The following is a 16,102-nucleotide window of genomic DNA, read 5'->3' as shown; positions in this document are numbered from 1 at the left end:
CTAGCTTGTGTGTGCTGCTTGGGGCAGAGGAAGGGGAGGCCGTGAGAGTCCATCTGTCGTCTCCTATGTTGAGGCTCCCTCCGGGACACCCACCTACAACCTAACCTGGGGTGTCTGAGACCCGTGAATCCCCTGTATCCTTGGCTGATTTCATTTCCCTTTGCCTGAATCCAAATGGGACAGGAACTCACTTTCGCTGTCACCAGCTAATCGTATCTCTAGCACTTTGCATTCTGCCCAACAAAGCACATGATAAACAACCCGTTGAACAGCCCAAGGCTGGACACAGCATCCAAGCCCACACCAGTCTCTTTCCAGGACATGCCCCTTTGGCACCTGTCGTAGCATTTCATGGTGACATCTCCATTGTAGAGGATGAAATCCAAGATCTATCAAAAATTGTTAGGAAGAGAAATTGGTTGAAATGATAGTGTTCCTAATTCATTGTTTTGCCTTTGAGAGAAAAATAGGAAGTGCAAGGAACTCAAAAGCCTCAGGCAAGCTCCTTGATCGGCACTGCAGAACTCCAAGGCCACAGCCACTAATAAACTGATAATTGGCCAGTCAACCACCTTGAATGCCAATAAACGGAAATGAATCCACCTGCAATGTGACCTCCCACAGGTTTCCAGGATGTGAGTTGGTTCTGTCTAGACAGGCCTCCACTAGCCTCTAGTGAAGGCCTTAGAAGCTCCAGCTGGTAATGCTGCCTTCGCTCCAGGTCTGTCTACATTTGTCAGGGCCATTGCTTTGACCATGAAAGTAGTAACCCTTTGGGGTAAGCAAGGCAGGAGTTACAAGTCCAAACCCCTTTGCATGGCATTTGAGGTCCTTCATGAACTGGGCCCCTCCTACCTCTCAGATTTGAGGCCTTGCACTCCCCACTTTCTGCTCCAGCCACACCTGGCTCTCGTTTGTCTCTGAGCAGGACATTGTCCCTCATCACTCCCTGTGTTTGTACTTGATGCACACACTGCCTGGGATGACTTGACTTTCCCCCAACGTTTCACGTGGAAAATTCCTTCTCCACTCCCCTTGTCATTTCTGCAGTGAATCAGAATCTCTGGAGGTAGGGCCCCTGAGGAAACAATGCTTCTAAAAAGTTCCCTGGGCAATTTGATCAGCCAGCTTTGGAAACAACAGCATAAACACACACCTTTCCCATCACATAAACCCTCACCCTGGTTTCTATTCTAAAATCCTATGCACAGAAATTTTCACTCTGTAACTTGGGTGCAATGGGGTGGGAGAAGGCATGGAACAAAAGGGGTAAAAACATGGGGAAAAAAGACCAGGACAGAGGGGAGGGAATGGGATCTGTCCCACAGCAGTTCCTTGGACTGGTGTGGAACCTCCATGGAGAAAAGGTTTAGAGGCAGAAGTTCATGGAGTATCTGAAAGACTCTGACACCCTGTGCATGAGCAGAGACTCAGGGCCCAGGGGACCAAGTGGGTGGGACACAGAGGAAGTCCCTCTCCCAAAGCCGAGCACCCACAGGCACCTCTTGTGATGGCAGCTGCAGCGGCAGTTACTTCTCCAAACTGCTCTGGGGCAGCACAGTGACTAGCAGGAACCAGGGGAAGCAGGGCGGTTCCGGGCAGATGGCACAGTATGTGGCAGCTATAAAAATGCATCTTGTCAGACTTACAGGATCATAATCGACCAAAGGCCCCAGCTGCTGGCTTTGAATTCCATCCCACAAGTGCTGCAGGGCCACACCTCCTGACTACTGAGTGTAGTGGGGAGATAAGATACACCGTACCCGCTCCTGGGGGGCACGACAGCTTCGTAGGCTGATTCGACTTTAGCTCAAGGACACTTTGAAATGAACACGTACTTGTACATCAATGTTCGGAGCAGCATTATTCACAATAGCCAAAAGGTGAAAATGATCTGAGTGTCCACTAATGGATGAATGGATAAATGTAGTATGTACACACAATGGAATATTATTCAGCCACAAAAAGAAATTTTGGTATATGCTACAAAGTGTATAATCTTGGAAATACTGTTAAGTGAAATAAGCCAGACACAAAAGGACAAATACTGTTTGATTCCACTTACATGAGTCACCTAGAATGGGCAAATTCAGAGACGGAAAGTAGAATAACAGTTACCAGGGGCAAAGGGGAGGGAAAAAACAAAGAGTTACTGTTTACTGGGCACAGCATTGATCTTGGGAATTATGAGAAAGGTTTGGGTGTAGATGGTGGCGACAGCTATACATTATAAATGTATTTAATGTCACTGAATTGTACACTTAGGAGTGGTCAAAAATGAGAAATTTTGTTATGTATATATAATATAAATAATAAAAAACAAAAATGGAACCGACCATTTAAAAAAAATTTTTTTTTTTTACTTTGGATTAAGGACTCCCCCAAAGCTTTGCAGAACCTCCCTGGATTGCACAGCCATGTAGGATGGCTTCCACCCAACCTTCTCCCTACCTCTCCTTCATGGGGTAGGATTTGCATCTTGGTCTGATGGCTCTCCAGCGTCCCCTCCTGATTTCCGTTACACAGGCGGTTCCCTCAGGAGAACCTCCACACATTTCATCTCATCTTGGCCTCTGCTTCTTGAAGGAGCAGGATTAACACACAGGGTGAATGGAGCTCACCCCCTGGTTCACAGGCACATGCGAGGCCCTTCCCTGGGCACTCTCAGAATAACTAGTAGGACATACTGCACCTCAGCAGGCTAACACACTTCAAACAGATTTTATTGAATTCAATTTCCAGATACTTGAGACAATTTTGCAAAGACCCTGAATTTCTACAGGGCTGTTTTTGGCTACTGTAAAAACATACACACACCAGAGTGGCCCTGTTCACTGTAAGGAAGGTCTCTTTGAAGGATGACAGTTATAAAAGGCACTGACCAGGAACGGGGTGGGGCCTGCCCTTCCTTAGGCAGCCAGCTCAGCCATGGCCCTGTCCAAGGGGTCCACAGACCAGTAGTTGTCATCCCAGCCGAGGAACCAGCCCACAAAGGAGGGAGGTTCAAACCCTTGCTTCACCACAGTGATGGGCGTCCTCCTATCTCGATTAGCTGGATCCGTCTCGATATACCGCTTAGCTGTAGACACACATGCGGGGAAAGGAAACCCCAGGAGTCCTTAGAACCTCCCTCAGCAGGGAGAGGGTGGTTCAGGGCAGGAGTTGGTCCCCCCGTCTCTAATGCCCAGTACCCACACTGGATGCCACTATCACTCAAAGGCAGAGGACGCTTGACTCCTGTCCCACCCCACCCAGGAACACAGGAAGGGACAGAGCCACAATTTAATCTCTTACTTCATAAAGGTCGTAACATTTTGTGCTCTTGATGTCCACTATAGGGAGATACTTAAAAGCCAGCTTTTGGGTTCCCAGCTCCCAAATCAGATCTACTCGGCTCTCAGGGATCTGCTTTCTGACATCTCGACCTTGACAAGCTCAGTCTTGGGCATCTTGGAAGCCCAAGGCAGCTTCTATCCGTTCCTTCCCTTCCCTGGCATGACCTGAACTCCTGAAGGAACCGACCTGCTCTTCCACCGACCCAGCCAGGCTCACGACGGGGGCTACGCACGGAGGAGGAAGACCCCAGCCCCGTCACGAACTCCCAGACCCGCGCAGGAAGCTGTTCCCACCGCACCACATGGAGACCCACAGGCACACTTGGTCCTCACCAGAGGTCAGGGCTTCCGTCTTTTCCTCTTCTTGGGAATCCTTTCCAACCCAGACAAAGACCTGGAGGTGAGATGTGAAAAGCGAATGAGGGATGCTGACCAAACTCACTGCTGGAGGAAGAGCGGGAGGTCCCAGGAGCTGGACGGGACAAAGCCCTCAGCTGGCAGAGCCCACAGACTACGACTGGAAGGACTGGGAAGAAAGGTTGCCAACCGGTGACCTACCTGCATGCTTTGCTTGCCCACCCACCACCCCAGATCGGTCTGCAAGGTCTTTTAGAGAAATTTAGCTCCAAGCTGATTCTATTAAAATCTAGAGAGCCACGTTCTCTTGAAAACTTGAAGGATGTGGCAGTGGTGTGCCTTCACCCTCATGTGGGCGAAGCTGAGCAGCAGCGAGCTGCACCTGGGATGAGCTGTTCCAGTTTGCCTCGGGCTCCACGACGCCAGTCTCCCCACCCAGGTGGCTCCACTCATTAAAGCTGCCAGCCGAGTGCCATCAGGCAGCGAGTTTGAGATTCCTCTCCAGAAGTCCATGAGCGACCCCTGCACAGGCATTTCTTTGTACAACAAATGAGTGGCCCCACATACGCTCACTGGTTGGTCACCCAACAAATATTCACTGAGAGTCTGTTGGTGCCAGACCTCCTGTGTCTGGGCCTATGTTGGTGTAAGGCCTGGAACCGAAACAACTCACCACCATTACCACCATTTTGAGCTTTAATACAAGTTTTGTTACACAAAAAAATCTATTTAGTGGGTTTTTATGTGTTATCTATACTCTTGCATATCTAAAATATTTTTTAAAGCACCTGTCACTGGCAAAATGGTATGAGACAATAAAATACCAGACTTTATTTCTCTTAACTTATTTACAAATGTGTTCCCTACTAAACTGGAGGGCCCTCCATAGTAGGTATTATGTCTATTTTGCTCATCACAGGATTCCCAGCAGTCTAGCACTTTGCATGGAAGACAGTGGTGCTTAATAAATGTTGGCTGAGTGAATGAACAAACAGATGGACAGATTAAGTGACCAGTGGAGCAATCAATGACAAGAAATGAATGGCTTAGGCTGCAAACGTTTTGGTACTGATTTTCCAACTGAGGGTCCCAAGGAGCAACCCTGTGGGTAGAGGGGAGTCTTCTGCCTACATGGCTGCCACTTATAACACTGTCGCCAACTTGATAGGAAGGGTTATTGACTGCCGTGCCCCCTGAGCATGTAAGCCCTGTGAGGGCAGGGACACGTGTACCTATTTACTGCTCTATCCCCAGCATCTAGAACAGTATCTGGCACAAGGCAGGTGGCTCAGTTAACAATGGTTGACTGAGTGAATGGCACTTTGCCCTGCCAAGTCCTACACAATAGCCTTCCCTAGGAGATGAAGCAGAGCCCGGAGCCCTCTAAAACAGGAGATGCACTTTGAAACCTCCAGGTACCACTGGACAGTTTGTGCCTGCATATGATATGCTGCTAAGTTCAACATTCTTTACCAACTTCAAGAGTTCACACTTCCTTGAGGCCTGGGAGAGAATGCTGGTCACCTGATGTGCATTTATCTGGGGCTTCGTGATTTGTCGGGGTTTTTATCTACATCTCACCTTGGGTGGTTATGCAAGGTAGGTGCCATCACTCCCACTTTGCAGATGAGGAAATGGAGGCTCAGAAAGGGGAAGAGGCTTGCAGCAAACCAGGGACTTCCCCAGCAACACTGGCTCTTTTAAGTCCTTCTGGCAAGTGATCTTAGAGCTGGAAGTCTGGCTCCTTCTACTCCCTCAGGCCCAGAGAGCCTTCACCTTCTGGCCTTCACCCACCTGGTCCCAGGTGTCCAGGAGCATGACGTCATCAGTGGCCAGGTCTTCCTGCATGAGCTCCCCAGGAACCTCTTCGATCTGGGAAGGAAGAGAAGAGGCTCATGAAAGCGCACCACCCCCAGCCGGCTTCCTTCCCCTGGGTAGGCTTACTCTATTTGCCCCCCTCCTCTGCCCCCAGGGGAGTCTCAGACCCCAACCAGCAGGGGGATCCTTCCTGTGCTCTGTGCCTTCAGAACTGCTTCTCCCCGCCTGGCTGCCCAGCACCCTGGTAGTTGCAGCACCGCCTCCCAAGGGGTAGGCAGAGGTAGCAACCTCTGCAGGGCCTCACCACAAAACGTCCGATCTTGTTGGAGCAGGCAAAGAGGCGAGGAGGGTGGGCGTCCATCTTCTTGTCCTTCAGCCGCGGGGACGTGCGGTAGGCGGCCTTGCCTCCCAGGGCCTCCCAGAAGCTGTCTGTGAGGGGAGGCCACACCAGCTGCCAACTGACACCACCAGCCCACAGCACTTCTCACCAGACCCCAGACAAACCCAGCCCCACACAACCAACTGCTCTCAAGCCCCACCCTCCATCTTAAAATCCCAGGGGGCAAAGAGGGAAAAGGCCAGAGGGAATTCAAAGGTGATGAAACGAGGCCCAGAGAGGGCAGACTTGGCAGCAGACACACAGCCAGGACTACTTCTGGCTTAAGACTGACGACAGCACGACAGGATGGGGATAATGATCCCTGCTCAACAAATGAGGTGATAGAGGTTCAGAGAGGTTAAGTAACTCACCCAACATCACACAGCTGGTAAGCATAAAGTCAGGACACAAATCTTATCTGACTCCAGTCCCCAGATTCTTTCCTCTATATGTGCTCTGTCCACATGTGGCCATTGAAATTCATTAAAACTAAATACAATTAAACATTCAGCTCCTCCTTCTCATTAATTCCCACTAGTCACATTTCAAGCGCTCCTCAGCCCCATGTGACCAGGGGCCACCAAACTGGCCCCTGGCGGACAGCGAACACATCGCCGTCTCTGAAGTCCCGGCAGACCGCTGCTCTAGACCGGGCCCCTCTTGCTCATCTCTACCCAGCGTCGGGCAGGAGGGAATGGCTGCAGGGACGGAGGGCTGCCATTCGGAAGCCAGGTCAGGAAGTTCCTGACGTGTGTTCTGGAAACAGGGCTGGCTTGCGGCATTTCTGTCCACGAGAGTCTAGGATGAGCAGACACGGCTGCTCCTGGGAGGCTGCTCTCTGTCCTCTGATTTCAAGGCTTCCTAGCAAGTGACCGCCTCCGCCAGCAGCCCAGCCCACGCTGAGCTCTCCTTTCTCTAACTTTGGAGGCCTCCTCCTCACTGACCTTAGCCCTCATTTAATCCAACCAGCTTTTCTTTCATTTACTAGGCACTGAGGAGGGGCGAGGATATAGAGCCCCGCAAGCAGAAGGAGGGAGGAAACCGAACAGCTGCAGTCCCCAGAGGACAGCAGGGTCCCGCCCCCAGCCCCTACCTGGCTCGCTGCCTTCCGCCACCTGCACAGGTTGGGCCCGCAGCACCCTGAGTAGCTCCTGGGCCCCTGTCTTCTCCACCTCGCTGGCTCCCGCACCCACCCACAAGTAGGCGGCCGTGGGGGTTTTCAGGACAAAAGCATCATTGGAGTTCAGTGCACCAGCCTTGGGGATGATCTGGGAGAGCAGTGCTCAGTCAGAAACAAGACGAAAAGTTCTCAGCCCCTTCCCCACAGCCCAGAAGACCCTGCAGCAAGACCGGCTCTTCCGTGGGGACAGGGAGGAGTGCCCCCCATCAGAGCTGAGGGCGCACACTGAACAGTGAGAGGCTCAGTGGACTCCCAGGAGGCACTAATGCCCTGGGGCTAGCCAAGGCAATTCTAGAATTCTGGGCTGTGTTAGCAGAGGCTGAGTGCCCATAACAAAGGAGGTCCAATTCTCCTCTAGGCTGCTCAGACCATCCTGTAGGATCATGTTCAGGTCTGTACTGTCCACCATGACAGGGAGAGTGGCCACCTGGGCTGCAATCAGGCACGGCATCCAGACTATGAAGAATAGACTACCTGTGAGTAATGAGCTGCCCATGATGGAAGGTGTGCAAGGGGCACTGGGCATCCTTGAGACAAGGGGACATTTAAGAGACACAATCCTGCTGCCAGGGCAGGCAGGTACAACAAGCTGCTGCTTAACTCCTCACCCAACTCCACCCAATCCTTCGTCGGGAGATCTGCATCCAGAGGCTAACCCCTCCAGGGGGCCAGGGCCAGGGCATTACCTCCACGGCTCTGGTGGCTCCGGAGCTGCTGGCCCGGACCTGGAAGAGGCGAGTCCCGGCAGGAGCCGTCTGCCCCCGCTCACGGGAGGTGCCGCCCTTGTAGATGATCATGGGCTTCCCGCCAAACAGGCTCATGAGGTGGGCGGGCTCCTTGCCTTGGACCACACGGCTCTGGCCGGGAGACAGGAGAGCAGGTCAGGAAAGGGGGCAGGGGGCATCAGTCCTCCTGTGTGGCACCAGGCTCCCACCCCTCTCCGGCCAGCATGGCCCGGGCTCACCCGCACACAAGGCCATCGTGTCTGCGTGCGGTGTGGAGTGTGACCCTACAGCACATAGGGGCTGGGCACAGGAAGGCTGGAGACAGCACTATCGCCTGAGGTCCCCCGGGCACTGCCTCTGCTGCTCTCTCCTCCCCGCTCCTCCCATGAGGACCTGCCTCGCTGACCCTGAGTCTAGTCCAAGAACCAAGAGAGCCCACGTTTGCGAATATTCCCGTATATGGAAGCACATGGATTTTCACAGACATTCTTCCAGGATGGTGACGTCAGCCCTGGGCATGAAAGCCAGCACAGTGGTGAGAAGAGAGCCTTCCAGATCTGTGAGGACCCCTCCTGCACAGCCAGTGCACCCCAGATACAGGCTGCAGGCAGGGGCTTGGTGGTGGGAGGGAGGGGGCAAGGAGGTCTACATTAAGATGTATCACCTCGGTTCCTGCCCTGCGTGCCCACCTCAGTTCAGATCTCAGCAGTGGCCCCGTCTAGCTAAATGTAAAAGACTATCTCATGTGTGTGTTGGGGGTATCGTGATCACTTCCCAGCATGACCCACTACTGCTGGTTAAAGCTCAGCTCCCAGCTCCAACCTGGCAGTGAGAATTCAGACACCTGATTCAGCCTCTCAGGCTCTTCTTCTGATAAATGGGCCAAGGCCACTCCCAGGGCTATTGTTGGGATTAAGTGAGCCAAGACAGTAATCATCCCACTTGGTGCCTGGCACCTAGAGGACCTCATGTCCTGTCAAACCTCATGGCACCAAGCCCATGTCTGAACCTAAAGCCCTGCCCATTCTAAGGGCACGACAGGGAAAGGAGGATTCCGTCTCCTTCACCCACATTTCCCCACCCTGACTCTGCTGCCTGCCCTCCAGGACCCCACTTCACAGCCTAGGCAACCCTTGAAGTCCATACATCCCTTCACATTGCATTTAACCATTTAGCAACATTTCTTTGTTCTCAGGATCAAGGTCACCATCCTCACCATGGCTTTTGGGTGGTCTGGCCCCTCCAAGCACCTCTCCAGACTCCTATCATGGTACTTTCCCCATTGCTCTAATACGCAATGCCCCTCTCCCACTTCAGGGTCTTTGCATATACTCTTCCCTCTGCCTGAAATGTGCCTGGAAAACTCCTATTCATTCACTAGGTCCCAGCTGAAAAGTCCTTTGTTGGGGGACGGGCCATGCCAATCCAATTAGATACTACCTGGGATCTATACGTCTTCATACTTAAAACACATGTATAAGGGGTATATGCTGGGCCCAGCAGGGCTCTAAAGGCTTTCCAAATGCTAACTCTTTATCCTTACAGCAATCCTGTGACACAGGTACTGTGATTATCCCAGTCTGAGAACACAGCGGCAAAGAGAGGCTAAGCGACTTGTCCGAGGTTGCCCAGAGGTGAAGACAGGACTCAAACCCAAGCAGGCAGACTCCATGTCCATCCTCTGAACTGCTTCACTCTGCTGCCTCTCCTGCTGCTCTCTGCCTGGCATCGCATCATTTTTGCTCAGTGTGTGATTATTACAGCCATTTGCCTACATGCCTGCTGAACATCTTTCGCCCCCCCAGACTGTAAACGGCATTGGGGCAGAGACAGGATTTGGGTGTTCAAGGCTGCAGACGCAGTGTCAGGCACACGGGAGCCCTGAGAATAAGTGTCTGTTGGATGGATGGATGGATGGACAGACAGTCAGACAGGTGAGTGAACAAGGCCAGGGGAGTGGCACAGAGGGGCGGCTGGGCTCACCTGAACAGGGGTACCTCCCAGCTCCTCATCCAGCTGGGCCGTCAGGATGGCAGACGCGGCGACCTCATCCTGGGTAGACTGGGCGCCCTGCCTGGAAGAAGAAGTGATACTCAGCACTGAGGTTTGCACAGAGCTGAGTCTCTCCTTCGGGTCTGAGAAGCCCGCAGACCTCCAGATTACAGGTAATGAAACTGAGACAGAGAAGAAGGATTCTCTCAAGAGCAGAAGCAGGCGCCAAGCCAACATGCCACACTCCCAGCTCAGTGTCTCATCTTCTTACGGAAATCTGAGCCCAACCAACAGACCTCCTTATCCTAAATGTACCCAGAGGGATCCGCTGGCTCATCCCACGCTGGGCAGCCACCAGAGAAGGCTCTCAGACTGGAATGTGAGATGCAGAAAGCTGGCTAGCACCCTTCTCAGGGTAGAGAGGCAAGTCAGGGAGCAGCAAGTGCACCATGAGCCCATTTACAGGAACAGTCACTCAGCCTCACGTGGCCACGCACAGAGAAGTCTGTGAGCATGTGCACCAAAGGCCAGTGGAGACTGCCCTGAGAGGGTACATTGAGACGGTTGACTTTCTACACCACCTCTTCCTATACTGTCTGATTTCCCATCACCAACATGTGTTATCTGTATAAGCAGCCAAAATCTGACAAATCAATGTGCTGAGGGAGCTAATTTTTTCAAAAATAACCTTCTTGTGAATTTTGTACTGTGTGTGTATTACCTAGTTAACCATTTGTTTTTTTTAAGCTGCTTTTTAAAGTCTGAAGTTGTCAAATCAAGAGGCATTCTACAAAACAACTGACCAGTACTCTTCCAAAGTAACAAGGTTGTGAAGGCAAAGCCCGAGCAAGTGTCACAGATCAGAGGCAGGACCATGACACGCGACTGCCGAGACGTGACGACTCAATGCTGTGTGGGACCTGGGGTAAGATCCTAGACCAGGAAAAAGACGCTTAGTGGGAAAACTGGTGAAATTCAAGTAAAGTCTACAGATTGGTAGATTGTATTCTATCGACTAATTTCCTTGTTTTGATTATTGTACTATGGTTAGGGAAGATGTAAACACAGGAAGCTGTGTGATGGGTATATGAGAACTACCTGTACCATGTTCACAACTTTCAGCAAATCTAAATGTACCAAAATAAAAAGTTTAAAAAATAAGAAATCCAACAGTCAATCATCAAAAAACCTGAGATTGCACAGCAAGAGAAATACAAATGAAAAATATACTGGGATGCCATTTTATAAACTAGAAGGTTGACACACATCCAAAAGTTTGATAACACAGTTCATAGGTGGGGCTGTGGGGAAACAAACACCCTCACTTGTTGCCAGTGGGAACAGAAAATGCTACAAACACATCTAGGGAAACTGTGTTTGCTTAAGGTTACCAGTCACAGCAGTGCTTATAATAGCAAAAGACTGGAATTGATCCAAGTAGGCATTATCAGGAAATGTATTAAATAAACTATAGTACAGCCACACAACGGAATGTTACGCAGCTCTAAAGAAAGAGTAAGGAAGCTGTGTACTGATAGAGCTTGATCTCCAGGAAGTATTAAGTGATAAAAAGCAAAGTGCAGGACATTTACATAGTATGCTACCCTTTGTGTAAGGAAGGAAGAGAGCTAGGAAGACAGAGTCAGAGTTGTTTGTATTTGCATAAAGAATTACTAGAGCATATACAAGAAACTAATGCAAGCGGTTACCAATGGCGGGGTGGGGTTGAAGAATGGGGTAGAGAAGAACAGGGTGGGAACGAGATTTCTCAATAGACACTTTTTCATTCTGTTCTGGTTTTTGAATTCTGTGAATGCGGTATCTATCTTTAAAGAATTAAAAATTATTTTTAATTAGAAAATACGGGGGGAAGATCAATACCTGTGCATGCAGTACTTAGCATGAAATTGTGGGAGAGGTTCTCTGTTTTTTGTTTCTCCTTACTCACATCTCCTACAATGGACATGTAGTGTATTCATAATAGTTTAAAGTTTTGAGAAATACAACAAGTGGTACTGCCCTGTGGATAATAGCCTCTCCCAGCAGAGGGCTGGCCCACCTCAGGTCCACACACCCTCAGGTTCCCTCAGCCCTGCTCATGGCCTAACCCCTGTTGCCATGCCCAGGCCAGCTGCTCCGCCCCACAGCACAGGGCCCCACACCCTCACCAGTTGTAGATGATCTGTCCCTGACGGCCGCCATGACGGTAGTTGTACAGAATGATGTAGCTGTCGCCACCGTAGAACTGCCCATATGTGGTGGGGTCCACGGGCACTTTATTGGAGCCTTCGATTCTCCAGATCTGTTGGAGCAAAGCAGCGTTCAGAACTCAGGCCAGCTGGGAAAGGGCAGTGTGATGGGTCCAGGTTACCCGACGAGACAAACTTTTTCTAGGTGATTCTACTTAGGGCTCAGACTGAATTTCTTAATTGCCCCAAATCACCGAGTTGCTAGGATTCAAACCCAGGTCTCCTGCCCGGATCCTTCTATCATAACCCCACTCCACCCCATACCTTCTCCTCAGAGAGAGGAGCACAGGACTGGAACTGCATGGGGGTACTGAGAATGTGCTTGTAACAGAGGGCATGCTAAGGGCACAAATCAGCACATGACCCAGTCCAAACCAGGCTCCCGCCTGTTAGAGCTGTGCAACCTTGGACACTTGCTTAAACTCTGTGAGCCTCCACTTCCTCACCTGAAAAATGGGAATAATAAAAGACGCTTGCTATGAGGATCGAGTTTATGCATGAAAATCCAGCACAATGCCCAGCACGGGGCAGCAGCTGTGGAGGTGGCAGCTCTTATTGTTAGAATTAGTACTGTTGTTGTTACTAATATTATCATTATCTGTGTCTTACTGAATTGTCTGGTTTTCATAGATCACCTCCAGAAGCAGGGCCATCACCAAGTGACCTCAGAATGACCCCTGCTGGCAGATCTTTTTGTAAAGCTCGGGTGACTGTATTTTCCAAGCGGTCACGGGGCCCTGTGGCGCCACCTGTTGGTGCTGCAGAGATACTGAGCCCTCCAAATCCCAGGATACAGAAGCCCAGAATCTCTGGAACTTGAAACTCCAGAAGGTGATGGAGTGGGATTAAACCCCACTTTACAGGTGAGGAAAGTGAGGCTCAAAGAGGTTAAGCAATTCCCAAAGGTCACACAGACAGGCTCCAGAGCTCTTTCCACACTTCCCTACCCCAAACATCTCCCTGAATCCTTCCCTCTCACTGAAGTAATAAATAAATGAATGAATAGAAATGATACCAATGACAAAAACAGTAACAAATAAAAATTAATTCCTTCGGTATTTGTATCAAGTAGCATGCAGTCAATGTTTGCCCTAAGCGGTTTCTACCCCATAAACATTTCTGATCCTCACCCCCTACCTTTCATCTTCACTGTGACCTTCCTGGTCTCAAGGTCATCTTTCTCCTAAACTATTATAACAGTCTCCTCATGGGGTCTCCACCTTCATTTTCCTGCCTCTAATCCATTTCCACTGTGAGTTTCAAAAGCACAGAACTGGCCCTGTCACATTTCTGCTTTTAAAGAAAGAAAAAGAAAAAACCCTCACTGGCACCCACGGTAATAGGATCAAGTCCACATCCTTGGACACAGCATTCAAGGCCCTTCTTCAGGATGCCATCAGCCCCAGGCTCCTGGGATGACTCCCTGCCTGGAATGCCCACCACTCTTCCTCTCTGGCAGTGAAGTCCTACTCATCCTCTGAGGCCCAACCGAAGGGTCCCCATCCTAAAGAAACTGCCCAACCAGCCTGCCTCTATTGCCCTTCCTGTTCCATAACCCCTGTGCTTGCCTCTCACCTTCCATGGACCACATAGGTCTGAGCTCAGCTCACCTCCCAGACCAGGCACTCCTTGCTGGCAAGGTAGGGTCTGAGACACAGGGCCTGGCAAACAGTAGGTGCTTAGGGTATGTTAGTTGTAAAAATCAAGTAAGACCAAAGAATCCCACCCACCAAAACTGTGGTCAAAACCTCATAGAGAAACATCGTCAGGAAGCAGGAGGCCAGAGGTGCCTGGGAGGCAGTTGGGGAGGGCCTGGGCACACCTACTCTGCCCCCTAGGTACCTGTTTCTGGCCTGTGCCATCATCATCCATGCTGTGCTGGGCGGCCATGGCAGTGGAGGTGTGCAGGGTGGCGGCATCGAAGGGCACCCTCTGCACATTGGCGATGTGGCTGGAGAGGTAGGCCAGGCCCAGGCCGTCTGTCTGGTCTGGGTCCCGCCAGTTCTTGAAGAACTGCTTGAACAGTGGGGTCTCGCCACCCTCAGGAAGGACAGAGACCTGGAAGGGGAGGAGCAAGAGCAGGATGTGGCTGGGTTCAAGTCACCCTGGCAACACGGCCCCCCAGCAGGGGGCCTCAAGGGGTCCTCAGTCCACACTGAGGGTGGGACACCCTCCCCACCCCAGCCCTTTGCCACCAGCTTGGACCCCTCCTCACTGTCCTACTGGCTCCAAACCCTACCTGGGTCTGCCTGGGGTAGTTCATCTTGGAGATGAAGTCAGAGGCCGTTTTGAGGGCAGCCTTCCTCTCCTCCGTGTTGGCCTGCTTGCCTGCGGGCAGACAGAGGGTGAGGGGTGGGGGCCAAGGCCATGCCCTCCTGTCGGCTGGTCCAGGAACAGAGGCGCCAAACCTCCCTCCCTACTCCTCTTAAGACTGTGGACAGCCAAGGCCAGAGCCCCCCAACTGACCACTCCTAAAGCCCCTGGGGGCCCATAGGGGGCTCCTGGCTGATGAGAGCAACCACTGTGGTCCATTCACTGAGCAAGTACTTTGTGCTCAGAACTATAAAGAGATCATTTCACTTCACCTACACAATGACACTATGTGATAAACATCATTATTATCTTGTCTCCATTTGTATAAAAGGAAACTAGGGTCATGGCCAAGGCTCCTCAGCAAGTAGGAGAGCAGAGATGCAGACTCTGAAGCCTACACACCCCACTGGGCCCCCTCTTCCCCCCAGGCCATGTGTCCTCAGTAGGGGGCTCCTCCTACTCCAGTCTGAAGCCTGCAGGGATGCTGCGAGGGTCCCTGTACCAGGCCAGGCCTCAGAGCCAGCCTACTTGTCGCCAGGGCCGAGGGGCCCAGATGGTAGCGAGAGTGACAACCGCAAGCGCGCTCCCCGGCTCTCCGCCATCCTCTGTGCCTCCACTACCTCCCTCCCCCCTCAGGCCTCTTCTCTGGACCAACCTTAGGGCAAAGAGGATGCTCAGGGGTCCTCCCAGAGCATCTCATGTCCTCCCAGAAACATCCGGCCTGATGTTTTCCAAGAGCCTCCCACACCAGGTTCCGTGGATCCTTAGCATAGTGTTACCCAAACAGAATCCAGATCACTTTCACGAAAGCCCCAATATACAAGTTAAAGGCTTTTAAAAGTCCTGAAGCAAACAGATCTGTTAACATTATTTGACCCAGTGTTTGCTCATAAACTTATGTGATCACAAAATTATTCTTTTATTCTTTACTTATTTTTTACATGATGCCAATTAACCTCACAGAGAAGTGATGTTAAAACACACTTGGGAAAAATTGGAAACACCTAGCTCTAAGGGACTTTTAAAATATGTATTTATATATTTGTAAATGCATGGAATGACTCTGCAAACATAGGACACTGTTACCAACGGCTACCTCTACGGAAGAAAACTGGTGGCTGGAAGGCCAAGGCTGAAGGGGCACTTACCTTTCATATCTGTCCTTTTGCACCTTTAAATTTTTGTACTATGTGTACATAGTGCTCATTCAAAAAAAAACACTTGGGAAACACTGGTTTTTGCCCAAATAGGAAATCTGAGGCCCAGAGAGGGTAAGTAAAGTACCCAAGATCACACAGCAAGTCAACTGCAAAGCCAGGGCTTCAGCACAAGACTCCTGATTTGTTCCCAGGGTGCTGGAACACACACTCTACCTTCCTCACAAGCTGAGTTCCTGCAAGGCTGTGGGAACTCTCACCCAAGGTCCTGGAAGCTGGTTAGAACCCTCCCTGCCCCCCGTACCTTTCCAGACAAAGATTTTCCCATTTCCACCGTGGTCCAGGATGAAGCAGTCCTCTGACCTCAAGGCCCCCTGGGCAAAGGGGTTCTCATCAGCCACAAGGGACACTGACATGGTGCCCGCACCATTGGAGACCTGAGGGACAAGGGACAGTGAGCCCAGAACGAGAGTGAGTTCCACCACCTTACCCTGGCCAGAGGGTGCCCTGGAGCCAACACACGGTTTGGTCCACAACCAGCCCCCACCCCAAACGACACTGCAGAACACCTGGACCTGTGCCCTCAAGCTCTGAGGC

At 51.2% G+C, this 16,102-nt stretch overlaps 1 protein-coding gene across 3 annotated transcripts in view; it reads right to left on the bottom strand.

Moving 5' to 3' along the window:
- Positions 1-2,707: 2,707 nt before the first annotated feature.
- GSN (gelsolin) overlaps positions 2,708-16,102 on the bottom strand; it is a 53,431-nt gene continuing 40,036 nt past the window's right edge. For all 3 annotated transcript variants that reach the window (XM_036915468.2, XM_036915469.2, XM_036915471.2), the window contains 11 exons: positions 15,810-15,942; positions 14,275-14,363; positions 13,878-14,093; positions 11,955-12,088; positions 9,778-9,868; positions 7,756-7,926; positions 6,983-7,157; positions 5,815-5,939; positions 5,487-5,564; positions 3,669-3,729; positions 2,708-3,079 (listed from right to left, as the gene is read on the bottom strand). In XM_036915468.2, coding sequence (XP_036771363.1) covers positions 2,910-3,079; positions 3,669-3,729; positions 5,487-5,564; positions 5,815-5,939; positions 6,983-7,157; positions 7,756-7,926; positions 9,778-9,868; positions 11,955-12,088; positions 13,878-14,093; positions 14,275-14,363; positions 15,810-15,942 — 1,443 coding nt within the window. In that variant the 3' untranslated portion in view covers positions 2,708-2,909. The remainder of the gene's footprint in view (positions 3,080-3,668; positions 3,730-5,486; positions 5,565-5,814; positions 5,940-6,982; positions 7,158-7,755; positions 7,927-9,777; positions 9,869-11,954; positions 12,089-13,877; positions 14,094-14,274; positions 14,364-15,809; positions 15,943-16,102) is intronic.

The sequence above is a fragment of the Manis pentadactyla genome, chromosome 3, assembly GCF_030020395.1.
Source record: "Manis pentadactyla isolate mManPen7 chromosome 3, mManPen7.hap1, whole genome shotgun sequence".
Taxonomy (NCBI): Eukaryota; Metazoa; Chordata; class Mammalia; order Pholidota; family Manidae; genus Manis; species Manis pentadactyla.
The sequence above is the reverse complement of the archived record's forward strand: the minus strand, read 5'-3'. Positions and strand labels throughout refer to the sequence as shown.